This window comes from Gymnoscopelus braueri, assembly GCF_963280865.1.
Source record: "Gymnoscopelus braueri genome assembly, contig: SCAFFOLD_156, whole genome shotgun sequence".
NCBI lineage: Eukaryota > Metazoa > Chordata > Actinopteri > Myctophiformes > Myctophidae > Gymnoscopelus > Gymnoscopelus braueri.
The window spans coordinates 88337-110891 of record NW_027660972.1 but is presented as its reverse complement, the minus strand read 5'-3'; the positions used below and the strand labels follow the sequence as shown (position 1 = coordinate 110891).

The following is a 22555-nucleotide window of genomic DNA, read 5'->3' as shown; positions in this document are numbered from 1 at the left end:
AACATCATCACCTCCTTTTCCCTTGGTACCCTGGCCTCACCCCCAACATCCGCCCCTCTGTAAAAAACCTTAGTTCTTTTAAATTTGATAATCATGTCACGATGAGGTTCTGGAGGTGTAGGACTCAAATGCAGAACGACAGATACAGGCTGAGCAGTGAATATTCAGGAGGTTTTATTAACAAAAACCCCACAGTGGGAAAACACAAGGAATCACAGACTTAGGTATACACCAGAAAATCTCAATGACTGGGACAAGAACTAACCACATCAACATACGATGACCAACTGACAAGAGACCTCACACACAGAGGCATATATATAGACAAGGACTAACTAGACACAGGTGAACACAACAGACAATCAACAATGGGATAGGCTAGGGGACTAAGGGGACACAGGTGGAAACACTGGGAATCACAGGACTGGTTAGACAAGACAGGTACGGATAACTAAGCAGACAGGAAACAATAGGAACGATACTACAAAATAAGACAAATAACACCAAGGCAACAAACTACAGAGAACTAGAAGACCAAAACAGAACAGGAATACATAGTAAAAGTCCAAAAGTAATAAACACAGATAAAGTCCAAGGGCTGAGGAGCGGACCGTGACAAATCAAATTGGTTCAGTCATCAAATCCAGCTTTTTTCAGCTACGATTAATTGCCAAGGTGAAAGCATTTCTTCCAGCCAAACACCTCGAGATGCTTATCCATGCCTTCATTTCATCTAGGCTGGACTATTGTAATGCACTTTATTCCGGTATTGACCAATCGCTGCTCAGGCGCCTGCAGCTAGTTCAGAATGCTGCTGCGCGCCTCCTCACAGGCACAAAAAAACGCGATCATACTGTAGAAAGTGCAACTAAACACCATAAAGAATATGCACTGTACTGTGCATGCAGTATTTACATCACAGTATAAGTAACGTCATTTACACATGACACCAGCAGTTTCTACAATGCAATACAAAAGTACATAATATAGAAATATAGTAATATTACTTTTGTCACCCAAAATAACAGATGCTTAAAAATTCTCAACCTATACCATGTGCGTTTCAAAAGAAGACTGGGGAGAAGGAAGGGGGTTCCTAAGGAAGGTTGAGAGTAACATAATACAGGAATTGCAAGTGGAATCACATTATCTCCATATCCATGACAAAAAAAACTAAAAACAAAACATGATAGTCAAGGAAAGGCATGTTTCTTTGTAAAGCATATTTGAATTCATTGACAATATTAAACAATCAATTGTGTTTTACACACAACATTAAGTGCATTAAGGGAACGTGCAAAAGACAGCTTATTTTTCTTGCTCTTTCCTTCCTTTGGCTATAGCTTACACCTAATAACACGTCACCAATTTCCTTTCCAGAACAAGTAAGAGAACAGTCCCACTGCCCACAACTCTTAACTGCAGTGCATATCTATCTGAACGCTGCTGTACAGTGTGAAGGACATTTCCAGTTATCCCTGGGGTTACTTTTCTGTACTGACCCAGCAGTGTGCTGCTCAGAGTGACCACATGGGGGAGCAGTTGCAGCTCTTGTGTGTTGCACAGGGGCGATATGAAGCCTGGATGAGCAGAGGATCAAACTAGCTAGGTGACCTTCTGATTGCTAGACAGCCGTTCTACCTCTGGAGTCACTGCCGCCCTACAGTACAATGTTCCCTTTTCTCCTAGATGCTACAATATTACAGCTTATTAATGTTAGCCAAACAAACCATTTAAAAATCACAACCAGTGGTAGACAAAGTATATACTCAAGTAAATATTCAAGAATTCAAATGTAATAATTAATTTTCAGAAATCGTTGAAAAGTTGTAAATTCATAATATGTTTGTGTACGTTTCTGTGCCAAGAGTCCCTTCCTAGAAACGTAGTGGAGTCAAAAGTACAATATTTGTATTTGAAATGTAGCGGAGTGAAAGTCATCAGCTTGCAAAAAAACAAATAACAAATACTCCAGTACATAAGTTACTGTCCACCACTGATCACAACTTCGATGAAATATGACTTTTCACATTTGAAATGAAAAATACTTGACTAATACGTTGAATGTTTAACCCCTGAAACATAGAGTTGGCTCTGAATTTGATCTGCTCTTTCTTCCCCTTCTACACTAGAGCTCTTATGCCTAAACAAGCTGATCTGACTACACGTTGTGAGTGTTGTGAACTTGACCCATTGTGAGCTTGTAGATCGGCTATTTTTCGATGAATGCTCCACCCAGAATAGGGATAGTTGGGTTCAAGTGGTTAACCTAATTTACAACCAATGCCCGCAAACATAGTGCAACGTTTTCATAAAAAACGCAACATTAAATTAGTCAAATAAATAAAAACGGGTTCAGTCCAGTATGGGGAGTGTTTGATGTTTGTGCTCCTTGTCATCACGCTCAGCTGCAGGCAGAGAGATAGAAACAGACAGACAGAGAAGGAGAGAAAGAACAGAGAGAGATTGTATTTACTATAATGTGCTGATTGATTGATTGATTGATTGATTGGTTATCAATAAAATATTTGGGTAAGTTGATATGAATTCAAACATGAAGCATTCTGTACCTGTGATCACCCTAGATGGAATTTGGCAGAAATTGGGTACAAAAGTTTGTCTCTTATAATAAATCAGGCCACTGATGATGATGATGATGATGATGATGATAAGCCCACCCCACCATGGAAAATGTCCAGCTGGAGAAAACAGATAGAATGACAGATGAAGATGAAGAGGAGGGAAGAGAGAAGTGATAGATGAAGAACAGAGGTTCAGTCATCCATCCTCCTTATATGATCAACTATTTATACAACTCAATAATCACGTTACATATACGTTTTTAAGTTTAGTGTTGAGCATTGGTGGACAAAGTACTCAACCCCAGTAGTACTTGAGTCAAAGTATATAGATACTCAAATTTGTACTTGAATCTAAGTACTGGAGCAGCCAGGCTACTCATTTTGGAAAATCCTTGATTTTATTTATTTATTTATTTTCCCGAAACTTTCAAAAATGACAATAATACTGAAAATAGACGATCAATAAGCTCACAGTGAGCTTGTAGATTGCTATTTTCACTATATTTTAAACAGAGCTTAAGTGGTTAATTAAAAATGTACTTTTTTCCTGTGTAATGGATTAAACAGTACAATATTGTATTTGAAATGCAGTGGAGTGAAGGTAATAGGTATCCAAAAAATACTAACACTAAAGTAAAGTACAGATACTCCAAAAATGTACAGCACTCAAGTAAATGTACACTGTCAAGCACTGGTGTTGACTATAGCTGAGCACCCACAGCCAAAGAAGTGATGAGAGGAAGCGCACCTGATCAAGCAGAAACGACAGGCGAAGACGAGAGCAACATTACAGATTGATCTCTTACTTTAATCCCTCTGTTTTTCTGGGCAGCCGAGGAAGGAAAGATCAGAGTTCAAAAGCAACGAAGAAGCAAATATATTCACACAAACACACACACACACACACACACACACACACACACACACACACACACACACACACACACACACACACACACACACACACACACACACACACACACACACACACACACACCGCTTTTGTTTCTATACAGTATACAGTAAATGCTTGAATGAATGCTAAATGTTAGTACAGTAATTGTAGAAGTGGTAGTAAAAGTAGTAGTAGCATAAGCAGTAGTAAGAGCACTATTAGTATTATTGGTAGAAGTAAAACATTTGCATGTTGTCATATACAGCAAGTTACTATAGAAGCTAATCAAGAATGAATACATTGTGTATCTTTCTAATCTATACACTCACTCATTTCTTCAACGAGTCCGTCTTGCGACCTGTCAACAGGTGCCTGTGGTATATTGCAGCAGAAAGACAAACAGATAACTTGTGAAATGTAGGACCGTCAACTACGCTATGAGACTGAGTCATAAAGCCTAGTTGACAGCCCTCAGCTATTGTGGTCGAATGCCATAATGTTCCAACGAGTGAAAAGCCCTCAAGTAATAGTGGAGATAGTGGAGAAAGGGAGGACCATATCAGTGCTCATGATTGCTTGAATTAACCACAAGACACTGATGTTGGGGATTAGGCCTTGCTCATTTGGTGTTCTAATTCATTCCAAAGTTCCTGGCAGGGAATAAACCTGGTTCAGTTGGCCACCAAAGAGTATCTCTGATCTCTTGATTCACCATCTAGGTGATGCCACACGCTACAATACATTTCCTTTTTTTCTCCTGTTTTACCTGTTAAAATACTGCCTCTATAACAACTGTGATAATGGTAGAATTCCCACCGCTATCAAAGGACATGACATTACTTCAACGTCAAGTTTAATGTCAAAATAATACAAGTATTATTATTATAAAACATTTAAAAAAATTAAGTAGCCAATTATACTTTTTTGTACCCCTTTTTCTCCCGACACACATTTATGTGTTATCACTGCTGTTGTATCCTACAGACTCACCTACCAGTGAGGTAGACTGGCATTGGCCAGACTGATAACGTGGATTCACTCTCACGTTCCTCCCCGGTATCAGTCTGGACTTCGGCCCATAGGGAGCGAGTATGAGGAATCTGTTGCACGGACAGCAGTTGAAACGCAGTCACTGATTGGCCCGATCATTTTCTGATTTGGGCTCTTTAGATATTTAGATATTGTGTTTGTGAGAGAACCTAAGTTTTGACCACAGTCACAGGGGGAAGCTGAGGGGGAAGCCGCCCTCATTTCTATTTCAAACTGTAGCTCTGGTCCAGAGTGAACCAGTGACATCCATTCTATAGCATACATTTGTTGTTAGCACTTTAGCACTTGGGATTAGCACTGCATCAAATATTTGCAAACAGCACTCAACTGCTGTCATCTTTGTGAACCAACCTCCCGATTCCGAAACACAACATTTTGCAATGCAACTTTATTCTAATCAATAATATGGTGTCTATTCATACAATAATCCCATATAACCAATCTCAATTCACATAAACAGACCTGCTCCTATAGCTAGTACATGACTGTACATTAGTAATAATCTTGACGTATCACATTTCCACAACTCTCACTGTCCATGAATGGAGAGCAGCTTAAACACAAAACCCACATTAATGAAAGTGAATTTAACACACCTTAGAAGTTGATAGTCCTGTGATGTCACGTCCTGCAGGAAGAAGCAAGAAGAGCTCATAAGCTTTTGTACCACTGCTTATACTGCTACTTTCTTTCTAAACCATGTCACTTCAGACATGCAGTGCACATATACTGATACTGTTATAACGTGTCATGTCCGGGGGGTACTTGTACATCAAATATAAGTCAATGGCGGTTGAATCAGCTGAAATCTTGCCGAAATATGGAGACAAATAGCATATAGTACTGACATCATAGATGACATCATAGACGAACACATTCTTTCTCGATAATCTCAAAACAAAAATGTATTGCCTTACCATGAACAACAATGAGTTGAATGGTGACTTCTTCTGGGAAATCACCAGGGATGAAGCATGTGTAGTTTCCTGCATCAGAAGAGTTCACTCTGGAGAGTTTGAGGGACACGTTGCCTTTCTTCACTTCATCCATGGGGATGGACGTTCTTCCCTTGTAGGAAGAATACTTAAGTTCAACTATGTCTTTTCCATCCCTCAGGAAATGAACATATTGATCAGGTGGTAGGCCCTGTCTGGTCCAGTGTACAGCCAGGTTAGGGTCAATGGTATGATGAATGTTGGGATCAACTTCACATGGTAGAACAGCATCATCTCCAACAGATGTATACACTAGCAGACAATCACCTGCTAACATAAGATAAGACTTTAAATACTCTCTAGCTTCAATACTTAATTAATTTGGTAGTAAAAAAGCACATCAAAGTTAATGGCAGGTCCGGTGCATCATAGAAGCGGGACACATAAGCAGACAAGACGAACGAAGCACTCGGGCATCTTGGACAAAACTTAAATAAAAAGGCATTTAATCATCCAAGATGATCCAGAGTTTCATTCTTTCAAACTTGTAGTCTGAGTCCGAGTAAGAATATTTCCAGATTTCTCTGTTCCACAACATTTGATTTGGGGGATAATTGATCAATGACGTGTGTGTGTGTGTGTGTGTGTGTGTGTGTGTGTGTGTGTGTGTGTGTGTGTGTGTGTGTGTGTGTGTGTGTGTGTGTGTGTGTGTGTGTGTGTGTGTGTGTGTGTGTGTGTGCATAGGCGAAGTTGGGACACTATGGGAATGATACCAGTCAATCCTTTATACCACAGAGTTACATATTAAAGGAACTGAATCGGGCATAGATCAACAAATTGTCAACAGACAACACTATAAATCTACTGTCACCAGTATGGCTAATACAGTACAAATACATCATCCAATTAACACATATGAACACTGAATAAAAACAGTACTCCATCTGCAAGCCAATAAAACAATTAAACTAGACAGTCGTAAAAGTAAGCAAAGTAAGCAAAACAAATAATGTAACATTCCATCTACTGTAAGTGTCACAGCTTGCTTATGTGTTATATCCTTCACACACATATAAGGGTGACAGATAGTACTTATTATTGTAGTTTGATTGATTGAAAAAGCTATGCTCGTTAACTCCTGCAGGAAAGAGCTCCATCAATGACGTCACCTTATTAACGCCTTAACGTTATACCTGGCAGGCTTTCTTTTCATACGCATCATATATTTACAATTACACTTACGCCACTTGCATGCAAATGAAATATTTTAAATATTTTTGAAACATATATCTTGTATGGAGGTCCCCGGCAAGAGATATTTTCAGATGAGATTCTGCGGACAAATACATATTAATCTGGGGGTCCTTCAGGCAAAATCAGGAAATTAGGAAATAACCCATTAAGACCTGAGGCCGATTTTAAAATGTTCTAAATCCTAAACCAAGTTTTCAGAAAAACTTCTATTTTCCCCGTACATTAGAGCGGAAGCGGTGGGCGTGGCCAGGAATAAGGTGACTACATGGAGCTCCCTTACGTTTACCTCTAGTGTAGCAGACCAGATACAGAAGAATGAGTAGTCTTGAGGAATGTCTCTTAGGGTAGATCTTATGTGGGTACTCCATCTTCACATCTAAGGAAAGAAAGAAAGAAAGAAACTTAATTACCATGTACGAGTATTAAAAACAAAGTACAATATTTGCCTCTGATATGTCGTGGAGTAGAAGTACAAATGATGGAAGAATCAAAATACTCAAGTAACGTAAAAAGTACCTAAATATTTTACTAAAGTACAGTACTATAATAAAAGTACTTAGTTACTTTTCACCACTGTGGTTTTATATTTTTTCATAATTCACATTTTTAGTTCGGGATTGCCTTGCCAGAAAAAAAACATAATACATTTCAATGCTTTTCATTCAGTCCACATTTCTGTCCTGATCATAATTCCAGTCTCTAAGTCCTTATTGTTACAAATGGTCCATTAATATCCCATTTTCTTACAATTTTCCCTTAAAGCAGCACTACTGTATGTAACTTTCCTCTTCTACCCTGGATTTGAAGCCGGTTTCCTGCGTAAGTGCTGAAATGTTTACCAGTGAGCTAATAAAGCCTGCCTGCTTGCTCAGGGGATAAATTGAATCTTGACCGTCCATCAGGTCAGACTTTTTGTCAGATCATGTGTCTAGGTGAGACATGACCTTTGACACGATCTAAATGTCTCAATAGAAGAGCAAGGAGACAAAATAGAACCACCCCAATTATATAAGTTATATTGTATTAACATACTCTACCATACGGATTGGACAAAATTACATTTTATTAATTAAAAAAGTTACATAGTGCTGCTTTACTTTGTCTGTGTACAAAACAACTTGTACTGCAATCCCAACATAAAAAAAAAAAAGACGCCCCTCTCTCTCACAGTATATGATATTCCACAACTCTCATCATCTATTAACAGAGCAGAATAAACATAAAACACACACTAATGAAACTGAACCCACCATAACCACCCATGTATTTGGTTGTGTGACAAATGACAATATGAGCGTAACACCTTCACTGCTTCACATGCTCTGAAATGGCCCCCATTCATTTGAATGAAACGCACTCACCCAGTGCATACGACTCTAGGCCGGGACAACCTACTGTACGATTACATTTCCACAACTCCCACTGTCCAGTTAAATTAACATATACATATGTAGCACTACTGGTATAGCAACCATATAATACAAATGATCAGGGCAAAATGTTGTACAATTAATAAATTATTCCACATATCTGGAGAGAATCTGTCTATTATGCTCACTGTAGGAGTGGTGAATGGCCGAGCAGGGCGGGCTAAGCAACAGAATCCTGACACACAGAGAGAGAGAGAGAGAGAGAGAGAGAGAGAGAGAGAGAGAGAGAGAGAGAGAGAGAGAGAGAGAGAGAGAGAGAGAGAGAGAGAGAGAGAGAGAGAGAGAGAGAGAGAGAGAGAGAGAGAGAGGCAGGCTAAACTATAGAACCCCGCCCCTCTGACAAAAAGGTTGAACTCGTTCTCTGCATGTTCAGTTCGACAGAACAGATTTTGGAGCAAGTCAACTAAGCAAGCAGAGAGCTATAGCTATTTACTTTCATTAGTGTGTGTGTGTATTGTGTTTATTCAGCTCTGTTAACAGACAGTGAGAGTTGTGGAAATATGATACAACAAGATTAGTACAACAGGCCTAGTCATATTTCTAATAATAATACATTATTGGTATTATCACACACTGTCTCTCACAGAGAAATAGGGGCGTTATTCAATGGTTTATCCTGCCTCTCCCTATCTCTCTACTCTTTGTGTGTGTGTGTGTGTGTGTGTGTGTGTGTGTGTGTGTGTGTGTGTGTGAGTGAGGCGGGTTAAACCATAGAAGCCCGCCCCTCTAACAAAAAGGTTGAACTTGTTTCGCTGTGTCCTCAGTCGCACAGGAGTCAGGACTCACTGACAGTCGCACAGGACTGATGAAGAAGCAAGTCAACTACTAAGGTGCGTATTAGTTCATTTCATTAGTGTGTGCTGTATGATTATGCTGCTCCATTACTGGACTTGATTGGATTATTCATTGATTAATTGATGTTTTTATTGAGAAAAAAAAGGGCAGAGACTAAACATTTTTAAATAATAAATATATACATGATATCCTACACAAAATGAGCGGGCTAAGCAATATAAATCCCGCCCGAGGGGGAGGGAGAGAGGCAGAATGAATCCGCCCCTCCAACAAAAAGGTCACCCCTCCAGGCAGGCAGGCAAGCAGACAGGCAGGCAGGCAGACAGACAGACAGGCAAGCAGACAGACAGGCAGGCAAGCAGACAGACTGATAGGCAGTTGCCAACGCACTGACGTCTCTTCAGTAACACTACACGCTTGGAGAAAAAAAAAACGTTTTAAATTATTCTAATAATTAAAGCTAATTAAAGCTCCTGGCTTTAATACTTTTTCTATTAATCCGCTTACAATTCAGGCACCCACGGACTATTCTATTTAAAATCACGGACTTTAAAGAACACTCTGACCGAACTACTTTAGCTGCTAATGTCTTTCTCCATAAATATCTGAATCAAGGACAAAAAAGGACAACATTTTTACTGAAGAAGTCAGATTGGTATGTTGAATGTGTGTAGCGAATCAACCAACCAACCACGTCGGTTTCCATTTGGAAGTATCCCGTTAGCTTACAGACTCAGCCTGGGAGATAATAATCTATGCTGTATATGAGCATTGTAGAGATGATGGCGGACCAAGTATGAACATAGAAGGCAAATTAAATATGGTTTCCAGTTCATAACCAAGTGGACCCTCATCGCAAAGACCCCCCCCTCCCCCTTTGGACGCAGAGCTCTAAAGCATCCTGTATGTTTTGAGATAAAGGGAAGCTTTTATTGCCCAATGGAATGTCGTCAGAGACTTGCTTTCTCTCTCTCTCTCTCTGCCTTGCTAGCAGATAAGAGAATTGGGACTTTTACGACATGTTGGAATGTCGTCACCAAGCACAGTGACACACTAACTGAGCACAAGACAATGAGCAAACAAGCGAATGTGAATAAACTGTGTCATGTTTTGTCACTTTAAAATATATAATTATTGTCCTGTACAAGGACTACAACAATAATATGAACTTTTGTGTTTTTAAATGTGATGCTTCTCTTGTTAACTAGGCTTCAATGCTTACCGGCTCCCTAGTTGATATAATGCGGTCATGTTTAATACCTAGACAATTCTTAATTCATTGTGATTCCAAATATCCAGTCCAATGGATTAATAGGAAATCCCCAAGGTACTTAGCAGATAAGTTTAGTTTTTCATAATAGTAAGGAAGGTTGCCACACACAGCCGCCTTCAACACGCCCCCAATGGGCCAAGAAGGAGGAAGACCCCTCCTTCCAACTATAAAGAGGACTGGTCACCCAGTTCTCTCTCTCTCTTCCACCACGCTCTCGATGACCAGGGGGTCGACTCATCCCTGAGTCCCTTCTTTCTGCTCTCTCCGGGGTGCCAAATCCCCCCACGCTTCTCTCCTGACGACAACGCAACAACAGAAGGTCGACGAGAAGTCCCTTCCCCCTCTCCACACGGGTGACACCCTGTTCTACACTACTGCACAGACACTAGCTATCCATGCTAGCCAACGCCTCAGGTCCACCCCACGAGAAGAACCACGGGCCTACGTCCAGCCAAAGCCAGATGCCTGCTCCTGCTCCTGCTCCTGCTGAAAAGCTGCTCCGCTCCTTCTAACACGTGGGCCAAAAGCCACACATCCTGTCTCCTCAATCCGAGTTGAGTGGAGACTGAGGACGCTCTCCAGCCAAAGCCAGATGCTCCTAGATGACAACTGCCTGGACACTAGCTAAACCTGCTAGCCACAGCCTCATGGTCTCTCCACCAGAGACCAAAGAATCATCTTCGCCCCTCCCCCAATGGACAGGCGAGCATAATGCATTTCACATGTGGGGTGGCAACTGAGTGTAGTTTTGAGGGCAGATTAGCTATTTTTGATCATTGATCTTTCTCTTTTCGTTATGACTTTAATCCCTTCTTCTCCTTTAGTATATTAAAATGTGGCCATTCGATCTGATTAGATTGTAGATCTGTTATGTTGTATATTGTTGAGATTTTAACCGGTTTCATCACCTTATGAAGTACTGATCTATTGTTCTTTTCCCCATTTCATTGGTTGTTTTATTATCCTAGGATTTATCTTAATAAACACCTTATTTTGATATAAACGAAGGTCCTTTTTCCAAGTGATTTCAAAGCAAATATTTCCAATTATTCCCTAACCAGAACCCATGCATCATACTGTGTCAAAGATTCTTGCGTAGCCTTTTTCATGGTTGTGTTGAGGTGCAAATTAATCCCTTAATTTGCACAATTCCTTAATTTTTGGTGAAAATTCATATTTTGATTTTTCAGAAAATATTTTCAATATTTTCATAATTATCATTATTGTTTCCCATAATTATTACCCCATGTCCGCTACATAAAGTGGTGCCCCGTTGTGAGGCACAGTCCCTGATGTCTGGTTAGAGAATGATTGGAAAATTTGGAAATCTTGGAAAAATTGCCAGAGAAAATCTTTTGTTTAAAATAGGTCTCCCTCCTGAACATCTAAATTCCTGTGGTGATAAGAGAACAAAGGGCACTTTAACCGTGCCCCTTCTCTCCACCCCCACAGATATTTAGAGAACTCATGCTGGCGTCATCTAGTGGCCAACTTGCAGAATAATCTGAAGCTCGTGAGTTAGGGGTCTTGCGGAATCATCAAGCCTGTTGGAATAGCGATCTGACAAAGAGCTAAATTTAAGTCCATGGAGTCTCCCTCCGTGTGTATACACTAGTGGCGTGAACAAATCCGTTACTAGAATAGTAATGTCAAAATATCCTACATTTGATACATTGATTAATATATCTGCATTGAATTTAGTTTGATATTGTAATTACTGGATGCCCCTCTCCATTGTGAGGAAGTTTGAAATACAGCATTCTTCACTTCCTGTAGAGTAAAAACAAAATCACTAATCCTTAGTGTAACCAATAACTACCAATAATTAAACTGCTAAAGTTGGTAGGTAGAAGTGAGACTGTCACACTTATTTTTTTAACTGGATACAAGCAGACTTGTGCGCCAGTTGTAACTTAGTGACACATAGCGGTACACACATACCTAGCCCATCCCCTTTTGAACACCCCTTAAACAGGAACAGAAGGGGGGGGGGCGAGGAAGCCTGGTCCTTGTCTTGCATGTCATAAAACCACAGGCAGAGACAAACAGTAGACCACCTTTGTTTTGTTCATACTAGTGACTGGCTTGTAGTAACTAATAGTCCATACTTTGGCAGTGTAAACACTTCTATGGTAAAGGGCCGATGTTATTTAAAGGTTAATACACTTTGAGTTTGGGTATAGTTTCTCGTTCTAACTCTATTCTAAGACTAACCTGTAGTATTGTACAAATTATTTCCCCTTTTGTAGAAGAAACACAATAAGTCTAGCGATTGCAGAGTATTTTCGGCTATAATTCCCGGAAATTTTTCAATGTTCCGGTTTCTAAAGATACTCTGCAGATTGTTCACGTTTATTCTGAGGTTTTTATAAATGGATAAAATTATTTGAATAAAAAAAAAAAAAGAAAAAATTTAAAAATTGAATTTTTTTTTTTTTTTTTTATTTTATTGAAGTTTTTTTTTGGATTAATTTTTGGAGTTTACTTCCCATAAGTGAGACTTCCCTGTCGAGTCCGACTGATTAGTCATAGAAAGAGCGAGTAACGCAACAAGATGTCTGAGCCCTCCACTCCACCCAGCTACACCGATATAATCGGGCAGTTAATAACATTGTTTACAGTGATATTGGGGTTAGTTTTAATATACGTAGATCCTTTAAAAGGGCTACGTCACGTGTTACACTCAATTGTATACACAATAAAACGTGCCTTGGAGTTTCTAACAGACAGCCTTGACCCTAAACTGCAAGACACTGTTCAATTTGACTTTGATAGAGATATGAGTCAGACTGGAGCATGTCACCTGGTTACACCTTTTAAAACAGCTAAAGGTCAAACAGACATAGAACAGACGGGGTGTGCTCTACAAACCAACACAATGCTGAGAACCGATTTAGGCCAGCAAAATACTCAGTTAGAAGTGGCACAACACCAAATAAAACAGCAAACTGCAATGTTGGATGCAGCCGTACAGGCCACACAACAGCACACAGCTATGCTGAATGCGGCAACAGGTTACATCACCATGCTACAGAACCTTAACATAGGATTGGAGCAAGCGAAAACGCAACAAAATGGTGAGATAACCTTAGCCAAACAGCAAATTGGTCAACTGCAAGACACTGTCAGTGAACTACAACTGCTCATCGCAGAAAACTTCATGCAAAACAGTGTCAAGTTACAAATAGCACAAGACAGTGTCACTCAATTGCAGGATAGAACTGAGCTCCTCGAGAAGGGTGATTGGATCAGTGAGAATGACTTTGCTAAAAGGTTCCATGACCTCCAAGGCCAATCACAAGCACTCTCTGGTCAGCCTCACTATGATCATTACCCTGTGACAAAGCAGCAGCCTCTGGTAGATAGACCACCCATTCGAGCTGAACACTATGTCCAAGGACACGCCTCAAATGGCTTGCCCGCCATGTTACCGTCTTTCCAATCTTTTCAGAACATACCTCCGGCGGTCGGGCAACCTGCCCTCGAGCCATATGCCTGGGGTTATGCAGCATTGAATGCACCAGTACCCCTACCTCAAACCACGGGGGGGTGCGAGCCGGCACATCTGCTGAGTAATACCGACTTAGCCAAAGTTGCGAAATTCATCCCAAATTTCGACCCAAAGCCCGGTGAATCTAAAGACACACACATTTACTTAGATGATATAGATTATCACTTAGCAGAATGTGGTGTAAGTGACACAGATACCAAGGTTAAATTGATTTATCAAACCGCAAACCGCGAGGTAACTGGTTTTATCAGGCGACAGACAGACGAGGTCCGAGCAAATTGGCCCGTTCTGTGTCAAGCGATAATTGAAGAATTTGCTGACCACCGAGCTTTAGGAGGTCTCTTGTCCGCCGTGTCCGTCTGTCAACACGAAGGTGAAAAAGTTAATCTCTTTTATAACCGTTTGAGGATTGCATTTTTTGGTAACAAAAATGTCCCGGATATGGAGGAAAATGTGAATTTCAAGGATTTGTTCTTGAATAATTTACACCCTTCCATTAAAAGGCACATTCCTATTGGAATCAATTCTAAAAAGCGTGCAGCTGATTTACGCAATCTGGCACGGCAAGCTTTTGATAGAGAATGCAATGAACCTCAAAGGGCATCGCATAAAATTGTTGACGCCCAAATCGATAGTTGGCAGCCCAAGAGACAGGACGACCATGGTTTATACAGGGGGGACGACCACCAAGCTCCCTCCTGGAGATGTGCTCGGTCCTCCTCAAACGACCGCGGTCGCCCTCCCTCACGGGATAACTCTGGGACAAAACATGAGAACCCTGTTGAGTGTGTAAAACAGCTCCCAGCTGAGACCCCCAAACAATCACGACGGCAAAGAAAGGCACGCGCACACGCTGCCACACAAAATTCAAGCCCAGTCCGTGACAACAAGAATTGGAGAAGTCCTAATCGCGTTTAGCTCACCTTGATAAAAACCAAAACCACGGTGACTATTCTCAATGTATGTTTCAGATGACATCACTTCACAACAGTTCGTGTTTCATCTGTAACATCAGGGGGGTCCGGTATATATATATGTCTGTTGTTTTCGGCGTTAACAGGTTGCAATGTTTATAGACATGCAGCAAAACTGCATTGACATACAAACAAATGTATAAATGCACCCCATCAAACTGGTAAAATAGTAAAGAGTCAACAGTCAAATGTGTTCATAAAAGGTAGATCAGGTTACTCAAAATAACATGGCCTCTCCCCAAGACGCTTAACAAGTTCATTTTGTGTCTCACCTAACTAACCTCCTCAGTCATTCTATGATAATGAACACTGTCTGGTTTGTGTGCTTGAATATTTTACTAACCCTAGGTGGATTAAAAGCATGCTACTAACAAAGTACACTGTAACTCCACCCACATTTAGTGTGATTTCCCCTCTTTATCCTACCAAAAGTGTATTACACTGATAGTGATGTATGATGGTTGCTACAAGAACCCAGTTAACAGGAACTGGACCAACTAAGACTTGTAGTGTTGTTCAGTCAATTCAGCTATATAGAAATTATTGTCTCTGCACACAGGATGTGACTAAGGGGAGGAGCAAGACACTTGTTATATAGGTTCTCAAATCTGCAGCAACTTCTTAACCTTAGCTAAAAACCATACAAACTTTAACCTGTACCTGTACCGCCACATTTCCACTCACACCATCGTGAGCAGTACACTTAGGCCCATTTCACTATAGGTAACCCAAAGCCTACCTGTGAAGACAAAACTACATATAATCGTTGTGTGCATGTTTAGGAGTTTTTCCCTTTTTGTTCTCTGATTTATAATGTTTTCTTAGGTGTTTGTGATTATCCTAAAAGCCCTCTCAGAAAATAGGAGTCAGACAGTGACTGCCAATGCCTAATAGGTAATTTTCTTTCAAACAGTCGGATCCAGTGTCACTAGATCAGCTTAATGAAAGAGTTGCCATTGACATGTGAATGCAGATGCTATGATTTCTATGTTCCTGTTGTCCTCTCACATTTTCTTTTGTGTTATCAAAGGTCGTGACGTCAACGTTCCGTTTCGTCTGACATTGATAACTAGGGGAGGTCTGTAGAGATGATGGCGGACCAAGTATGAACATAGAAGGCAAATTAAATATGGTTTCCAGTTCATAACCAAGTGGACCCTCATCGCAAAGACCCCCCCCCTCCCCCTTTGGACGCAGAGCTCTAAAGCATCCTGTATGTTTTGAGATAAAGGGAAGCTTTTATTGCCCAATGGAATGTCGTCAGAGACTTGCTTTCTCTCTCTCTCTCTCTGCCTTGCTAGCAGATAAGAGAATTGGGACTTTTACGACATGTTGGAATGTCGTCACCAAGCACAGTGACACACTAACTGAGCACAAGACAATGAGCAAACAAGCGAATGTGAATAAACTGTGTCATGTTTTGTCACTTTAAAATATATAATTATTGTCCTGTACAAGGACTACAACAATAATATGAACTTTTGTGTTTTTAAATGTGATGCTTCTCTTGTTAACTAGGCTTCAATGCTTACCGGCTCCCTAGTTGATATAATGCGGTCATGTTTAATACCTAGACAATTCTTAATTCATTGTGATTCCAAATATCCAGTCCAATGGATTAATAGGAAATCCCCAAGGTACTTAGCAGATAAGTTTAGTTTTTCATAATAGTAAGGAAGGTTGCCACACACAGCCGCCTTCAACACGCCCCCAATGGGCCAAGAAGGAGGAAGACCCCTCCTTCCAACTATAAAGAGGACTGGTCACCCAGTTCTCTCTCTCTCTTCCACCACGCTCTCGATGACCAGGGGGTCGACTCATCCCTGAGTCCCTTCTTTCTGCTCTCTCCGGGGTGCCAAATCCCCCCACGCTTCTCTCCTGACGACAACGCAACAACAGAAGGTCGACGAGAAGTCCCTTCCCCCTCTCCACACGGGTGACACCCTGTTCTACACTACTGCACAGACACTAGCTATCCATGCTAGCCAACGCCTCAGGTCCACCCCACGAGAAGAACCACGGGCCTACGTCCAGCCAAAGCCAGATGCCTGCTCCTGCTCCTGCTCCTGCTGAAAAGCTGCTCCGCTCCTTCTAACACGTGGGCCAAAAGCCACACATCCTGTCTCCTCAATCCGAGTTGAGTGGAGACTGAGGACGCTCTCCAGCCAAAGCCAGATGCTCCTAGATGACAACTGCCTGGACACTAGCTAAACCTGCTAGCCACAGCCTCATGGTCTCTCCACCAGAGACCAAAGAATCATCTTCGCCCCTCCCCCAATGGACAGGCGAGCATAATGCATTTCACATGTGGGGTGGCAACTGAGTGTAGTTTTGAGGGCAGATTAGCTATTTTTGATCATTGATCTTTCTCTTTTCGTTATGACTTTAATCCCTTCTTCTCCTTTAGTATATTAAAATGTGGCCATTCGATCTGATTAGATTGTAGATCTGTTATGTTGTATATTGTTGAGATTTTAACCGGTTTCATCACCTTATGAAGTACTGATCTATTGTTCTTTTCCCCATTTCATTGGTTGTTTTATTATCCTAGGATTTATCTTAATAAACACCTTATTTTGATATAAACGAAGGTCCTTTTTCCAAGTGATTTCAAAGCAAATATTTCCAATTATTCCCTAACCAGAACCCATGCATCATACTGTGTCAAAGATTCTTGCGTAGCCTTTTTCATGGTTGTGTTGAGGTGCAAATTAATCCCTTAATTTGCACAATTCCTTAATTTTTGGTGAAAATTCATATTTTGATTTTTCAGAAAATATTTTCAATATTTTCATAATTATCATTATTGTTTCCCATAATTATTACCCCATGTCCGCTACAGCATAAACATAAAACACACAATAAAGAAAATGAACTGAACTACTGCTCCCTAATAGCGACTTGCTCCTTTGATCTGCATCGAGTGGAATGAAGTCACAGGGAACAGGAAGCGTTGAAGCTTTTTGTTAGAGGGGCGTAGCCTATTCTGCTGCTTAGACCGCCTATAGTTCTCTTGTGTCGGGGAATCCCTGCCTCAAAAGGCCTACCACCCACCAGACGAAAAGCCGAATTTATGCTCCGCCACACGACGGTGTTGAGCGCCGAAAATAGCAGATCTACAAGCTCACAAGGCATTGCATGCACAACGAGTTGTCCCAGTGAGCCATAGTGGTCTGGGTTATAACTGGTCTAAAGTGAAAGTTTTTTTTAAGCTTCTACACCTAGCAGTTGTTTCAAGTTTAAAGAACTTTCACTTTTAGACCAGTTATAGCCGTTTACACATCTAATAGTAGGCTATAGCCCGAAAAATGCTCAGTGGGGTGAGCTTGATGGTCTGCTATTTCACTGCACGACACCGTAGGCGAACTAGAATCAATAATCATGCAGCTTTCAAACCCCCCGGTTTAAATTATTCTAATAATTAAAGCTCCCGGCTCAGGCCGGCTGTAATGAGTCCGCGGGCTATTCCATTTAAAATCACAAACTTTAAAGACAACTCTGACCAACTACTTTATCTGGGGATGTTTTTCTCCATAAATATCTGAATAAAAAAGACAAAGAACTGAAAGAAGGACAAAAGTAACTTACTGAAGAATGACGATGAATAATTATGTTGAATGAATGTGTGTAGCTAATCCAACATCCACGGTTTCCATTGAAGTATCCAAGCAGTTATAGCTACAGACTTTGGTAGCTATACTGTAACGATCAGTAAACACCAGGCAGGACGATGGATTACAGTTCTGTCCAGTTTATTCAAGTACGTGCACACAGGAGGAGGAGGAGGAGGAGGAGACAGTGATAGGAATGGGTGGCATGTCTGTACATTGCTGGTGGTAGTTGCCTAGTGCACAAGGTCAAGGCTGTGTATCTCTGCACTATGGCTGCACTGCACTGCCATCTGTTGACCACAGGTATAATTCTAATGCATGTGAACTATAGATTCACATCTGTACATTACGGCTACTAACAGTTATTCAGCATTCCAAATCTTGGACTTGCTCCAAAAAAAAATAAAGGTCAATTCTATTTTCATCTTTTCCCCTCGTTGTTATGAGACTAGACTGGCAGAGGGGCTGCTAAAAACAATCGCTTAAAGTTAACTACTGCTCTCTAATAGTTGACTTGCTCCTTTGATCTGCATCGAGTGGAAGTGTATGAAGTAAGTCGCGACTCGCAAGGAAGCGTTGAACCTTTTTGTTAGAGGGGCGTAGGCATATTCTATTGCTTAGACCGCCTCTAATGTCTCTGGAGGATTCTGTTGCAATAGCCGCCTCTCTCGTGTCGGGGAATCCCTGCCTCTTCAGCATGACACCTGACGAAAAGCCTAATTTATCCTCCGTCACACGACGGACTCGAGCGCCGAAAATAGCAGATCTACAAGCTCACAACGCATTGCACGCACAACGAGTTGTGAGCTTGTATGTCTGTTATTTCACTGATACGGCGAAGTATGAATCAAGAATCATGCAGCCTTCAAAACCAACTACTTTATCTGGGAATGTTTCTCCATAAATATCTGAATAAAAAAGACAAAGAAGGACAAAAGTAACTTACTGTAGTTGAATGAAGATGAATAATTATGTTGAATGAGTGTGTGAAGCTAATCCAACATCCACGCTTTCCATGAAGTATCCAAGCAGTTATATAGACTTTACAGCTACAAACGGTTATTCAGCATTCCAAATCTTGGACTTGCTCCAAAAAACAGAAAGGCATTCTATTTTCAGCGTTGTTATGAGGCTAGACTTGCAGCGGGGGAAAAAAGTCGCTTAAAGTTAGTGTAGATTGCAAACAATGCAGAGAGTATTCCGCTATGGTGCCATGCAGAAGAATCAATGGGTACAGGAAGTGCAACAGGGCGGAGCAGGAGCAGTACTGCGTATCTCTCTCTCTCTCTATCTCTCTCTCTCTCTCTCTCTCTCTCTCTCTCTCTCTCTCTCTACTCTGTCTCTCCACGTAAGCTGTGCGCATGTCTGTCTGTCACCTGCCTCCTGTGCTAAACTTTTAGCTACTTTGCGTGCACGCGCACAGACACACACACACACACACACACACACACACACACACACACACACACACACACACACACACACACACACACACACACACACACACACACACACACACACACACACACACATAATGTGGAATGCCCTACCAAAAGGAGTAAAGGAGTGTAAAACCCTACTCACTTTCAAAACTGCCCTAAAGATACACCTTCAGGAGGCTGCAATTCGAAAATGGCCCCTGTCTAAGTCTTAACCTACCCCCCTTAGCCTGGTAAACCCTCCGGAGGGAGGGTTTACCAGGCTAACCCCCCCTACCCCCCCCCCTCCTTCATTTTCCTCTTTTGTATATATATATATTTTTTCTCTCTTCATACCAGTAGCCTGAAAGCTGATTGTATGACATTCTGTATAGTAGTGTGTATATCTATCTGCCTTATATTTCATCATGATTTGTGTGCATGGGGGTCTCATCTTAAACAAGCTTAGTGCTTAATGAGAGTTCCAGTTTAGTAGACCTTGTGAACACACACACACACACACACACACACACACACACACACACACACACACACACACACACACACACACACACACACACACACACACACACACACACACACACACACACACACACACACACACAGAGAGAGAAAGAGAAAGAGAGAGAGAGAGAGAGAGAGAGAGAGAGAGAGAGCATGACACATGCGTTGTGACATTACAGTATGTGCAGTGAGAGCCCATTCACTTGACCTATTTTAAAGGAGCTACACCATGAATTTAAAAATTTTTTTTTGATATTTAATATCATATGGTGTATGTCCCTCAAACCTTTTTCAAAAGGTTTGAGCCTAAATCATCACTCAGATATACTCATCCCAAGTCAATTGTCTCTGGCTTATACAGCACTTTCAGCTGCAATACCAAAACGTCCTCTTGTGCAGGGGGGGGCTACTGAGCAATTATGTCTGTTAATAAAAAAATATATTAAAAAAAATTATTAAAAAAAAAAAAAAAAAAAGGAAAAATTCTGCATAAAAAGAAGCATCTAAGAAAAATACAAAATCGGAAAAAAAACACTTTGAACATTTTTGAACAATTCCACCAAGTGTTTGAGGTGCCTGTTTCACCCACTTCCGGGGGGCGGAGCCAAAATCCGAGCCCGAAGTATTTGTTCGTAGACCCCCACTTAGGGGGGGTAGAAAAAGTTTCGGAGCGATTCGGGCACTTTTCATTTAACATTGGGTTTGCCATCATTAATGTTCATGACATCATAAACATTTCCATTCTGAGATCGCCTGTTCAGACACGCCCATTCTGGAAATCCATGAAATGAGAAGGAATGACTGAATTTAAAAAAAAAACATTTTTTTGGGTACAAGAGACACTGGGGACCCCAAAAAATACAAAAAAACAAGAAAAAAGTGATTTTCATGGTGTAGACCCTTTAAAGGGGAGGATAGAAACTGTGGGTTCAGTTCTGTCAACTACTCAACTTCATGTGTAGGCTTTTCACACGTTTATTGTCAAAATCAATAATTTGACCAAATCAGAAATAATGAGCCTTTCTGCGTTCTGTTCAAAATCAGAAGGCAATGTCTAACTAAGTATCAGTTATAGATGAGTTGGAAAGCTGTTTTACTTTGCACATAGCTCTGTATGTATTTATTTGTTTGTTTGTTTGTTTATTTATTTATGTATTTATTTGTGTGTGTGTGTGTGTGTGTGTGTGTGTGTGTGTGTGTGTGTGTGTGTGGAGGCACACATTGTATTGGCAGGTTATTGAACCTGTCTGTGGACTGCGATAACGTTAGTTGTAACTCTGAGCTGATTTAGCAGGACAGAATTCGATACATAACCAAATGCGGTTAAGAATTATACCACTCCACTCCACGTCATCTCTGGAGCTTCATAAACCTGTCTCCTAGAATCTGTCTAGGAGCAGTTTATGAACGAGGGTGTATACCCAAGGGAAGTGGGTATTGGGCACTGAGAAAGGGGCACGTGCAAGTCTTGCATTATATAAGCTTTTTTTATTTTATTCAGCAAGCATCCTGAAGTATAATTGTATCTATGTATATTCTTTGGAACTGCTTTGTCATGACATCAACTCAGAACATGAATATTTCAAGGCAATAAAGCAAGATAATCTTTATTCAGCTGAGGTCAATTCTGAGCTGCATGTCAACTAGACTACTATATGAATAGCCTGTTCATATACCAGAGATATTTGTATAATAATAATAATAATAATAATAATAATAATAATAATAATAATAATAATAATATTATTACTATGTGTAATAATAATAATAATAATAAGGGTAATAATAATAATAATAATAATAATAATAATAATAATAATAATAATAATAACTAGAAAATGTGCTCCTCGGAGCACAAGTCTCTGCCAGCAGACCCGTGCTATTTTAATCAAATGAAATCACTTACTCTATCTTTAACCATAGTTTTCTGGGAATGTTCTTCTTTTCCTTTCGATGTTCTTTACAGACTCTTGTACTTTTTCTTCCAGAGATTGTAGCAATCTTTGCTGTGTCATGCTGTCAGCATTTGTGGCTCGTCTTCGTTTTTTGTCATTTAGGGATTCTTTGTCTCTGTTTAGTGTTCTTTGTCTCTGTTTAGTGTTCTTTGTCTCTGTTTCTTAGCTTTGGCCTTCTGCGCCTTTGCTTCTTCATCAGGTTTCAGACGATGATTTGCTGCTTCTTCAGTTTGCGTAATGGGAGTTAGTTTCATTGTGTGATCTCAGCTGTGATCTCTGTTTGTACTGGATAGTACTGTTCCTGTCTAAGCTATTTATATATTTATATTACATATTGTGATGTCACG

General features: G+C 40.6%; 1 protein-coding gene across 1 annotated transcript; it reads right to left on the bottom strand.

Annotated features, from left to right (window-relative positions):
- Positions 1-201: 201 nt before the first annotated feature.
- Positions 202-19424, bottom strand: LOC308081013 (myelin-oligodendrocyte glycoprotein-like). The gene is made up of 7 exons (XM_080457421.1): positions 19257-19424; positions 7003-7092; positions 5445-5789; positions 5124-5155; positions 3807-3849; positions 2571-2699; positions 202-2408 (listed from the first exon to the last, which is right to left on the bottom strand). The coding sequence occupies exons 2-7, from the start codon at positions 7082-7084 to the stop codon at positions 2356-2358; spliced, it is 684 nt and encodes a 227-aa protein (XP_080313547.1). The 5' UTR covers positions 7085-7092; positions 19257-19424; the 3' UTR covers positions 202-2355.
- Between the last annotated feature and the right edge of the window lie 3131 nt (positions 19425-22555).

Excerpts from the sequence above, each read along its gene's own strand:
- LOC308081013 (XM_080457421.1), bottom strand. The coding sequence starts at position 7,084 with ATGGAGTACCCACATAAGATCTACCCTAAGAGACATTCCTCAAGACTA. Across the intron at positions 3,850-5,123 it reads CAGGACTATCAACTTCTAAG|GCACCTGTTGACAGGTCGCA; the intron begins GTGTGTTAAATT and ends AATATACCACAG. Across the intron at positions 2,700-3,806 it reads CGGACTCGTTGAAGAAATGA|CTGGACATTTTCCATGGTGG; the intron begins GTGAGTGTATAG and ends TGTTTTCTCCAG.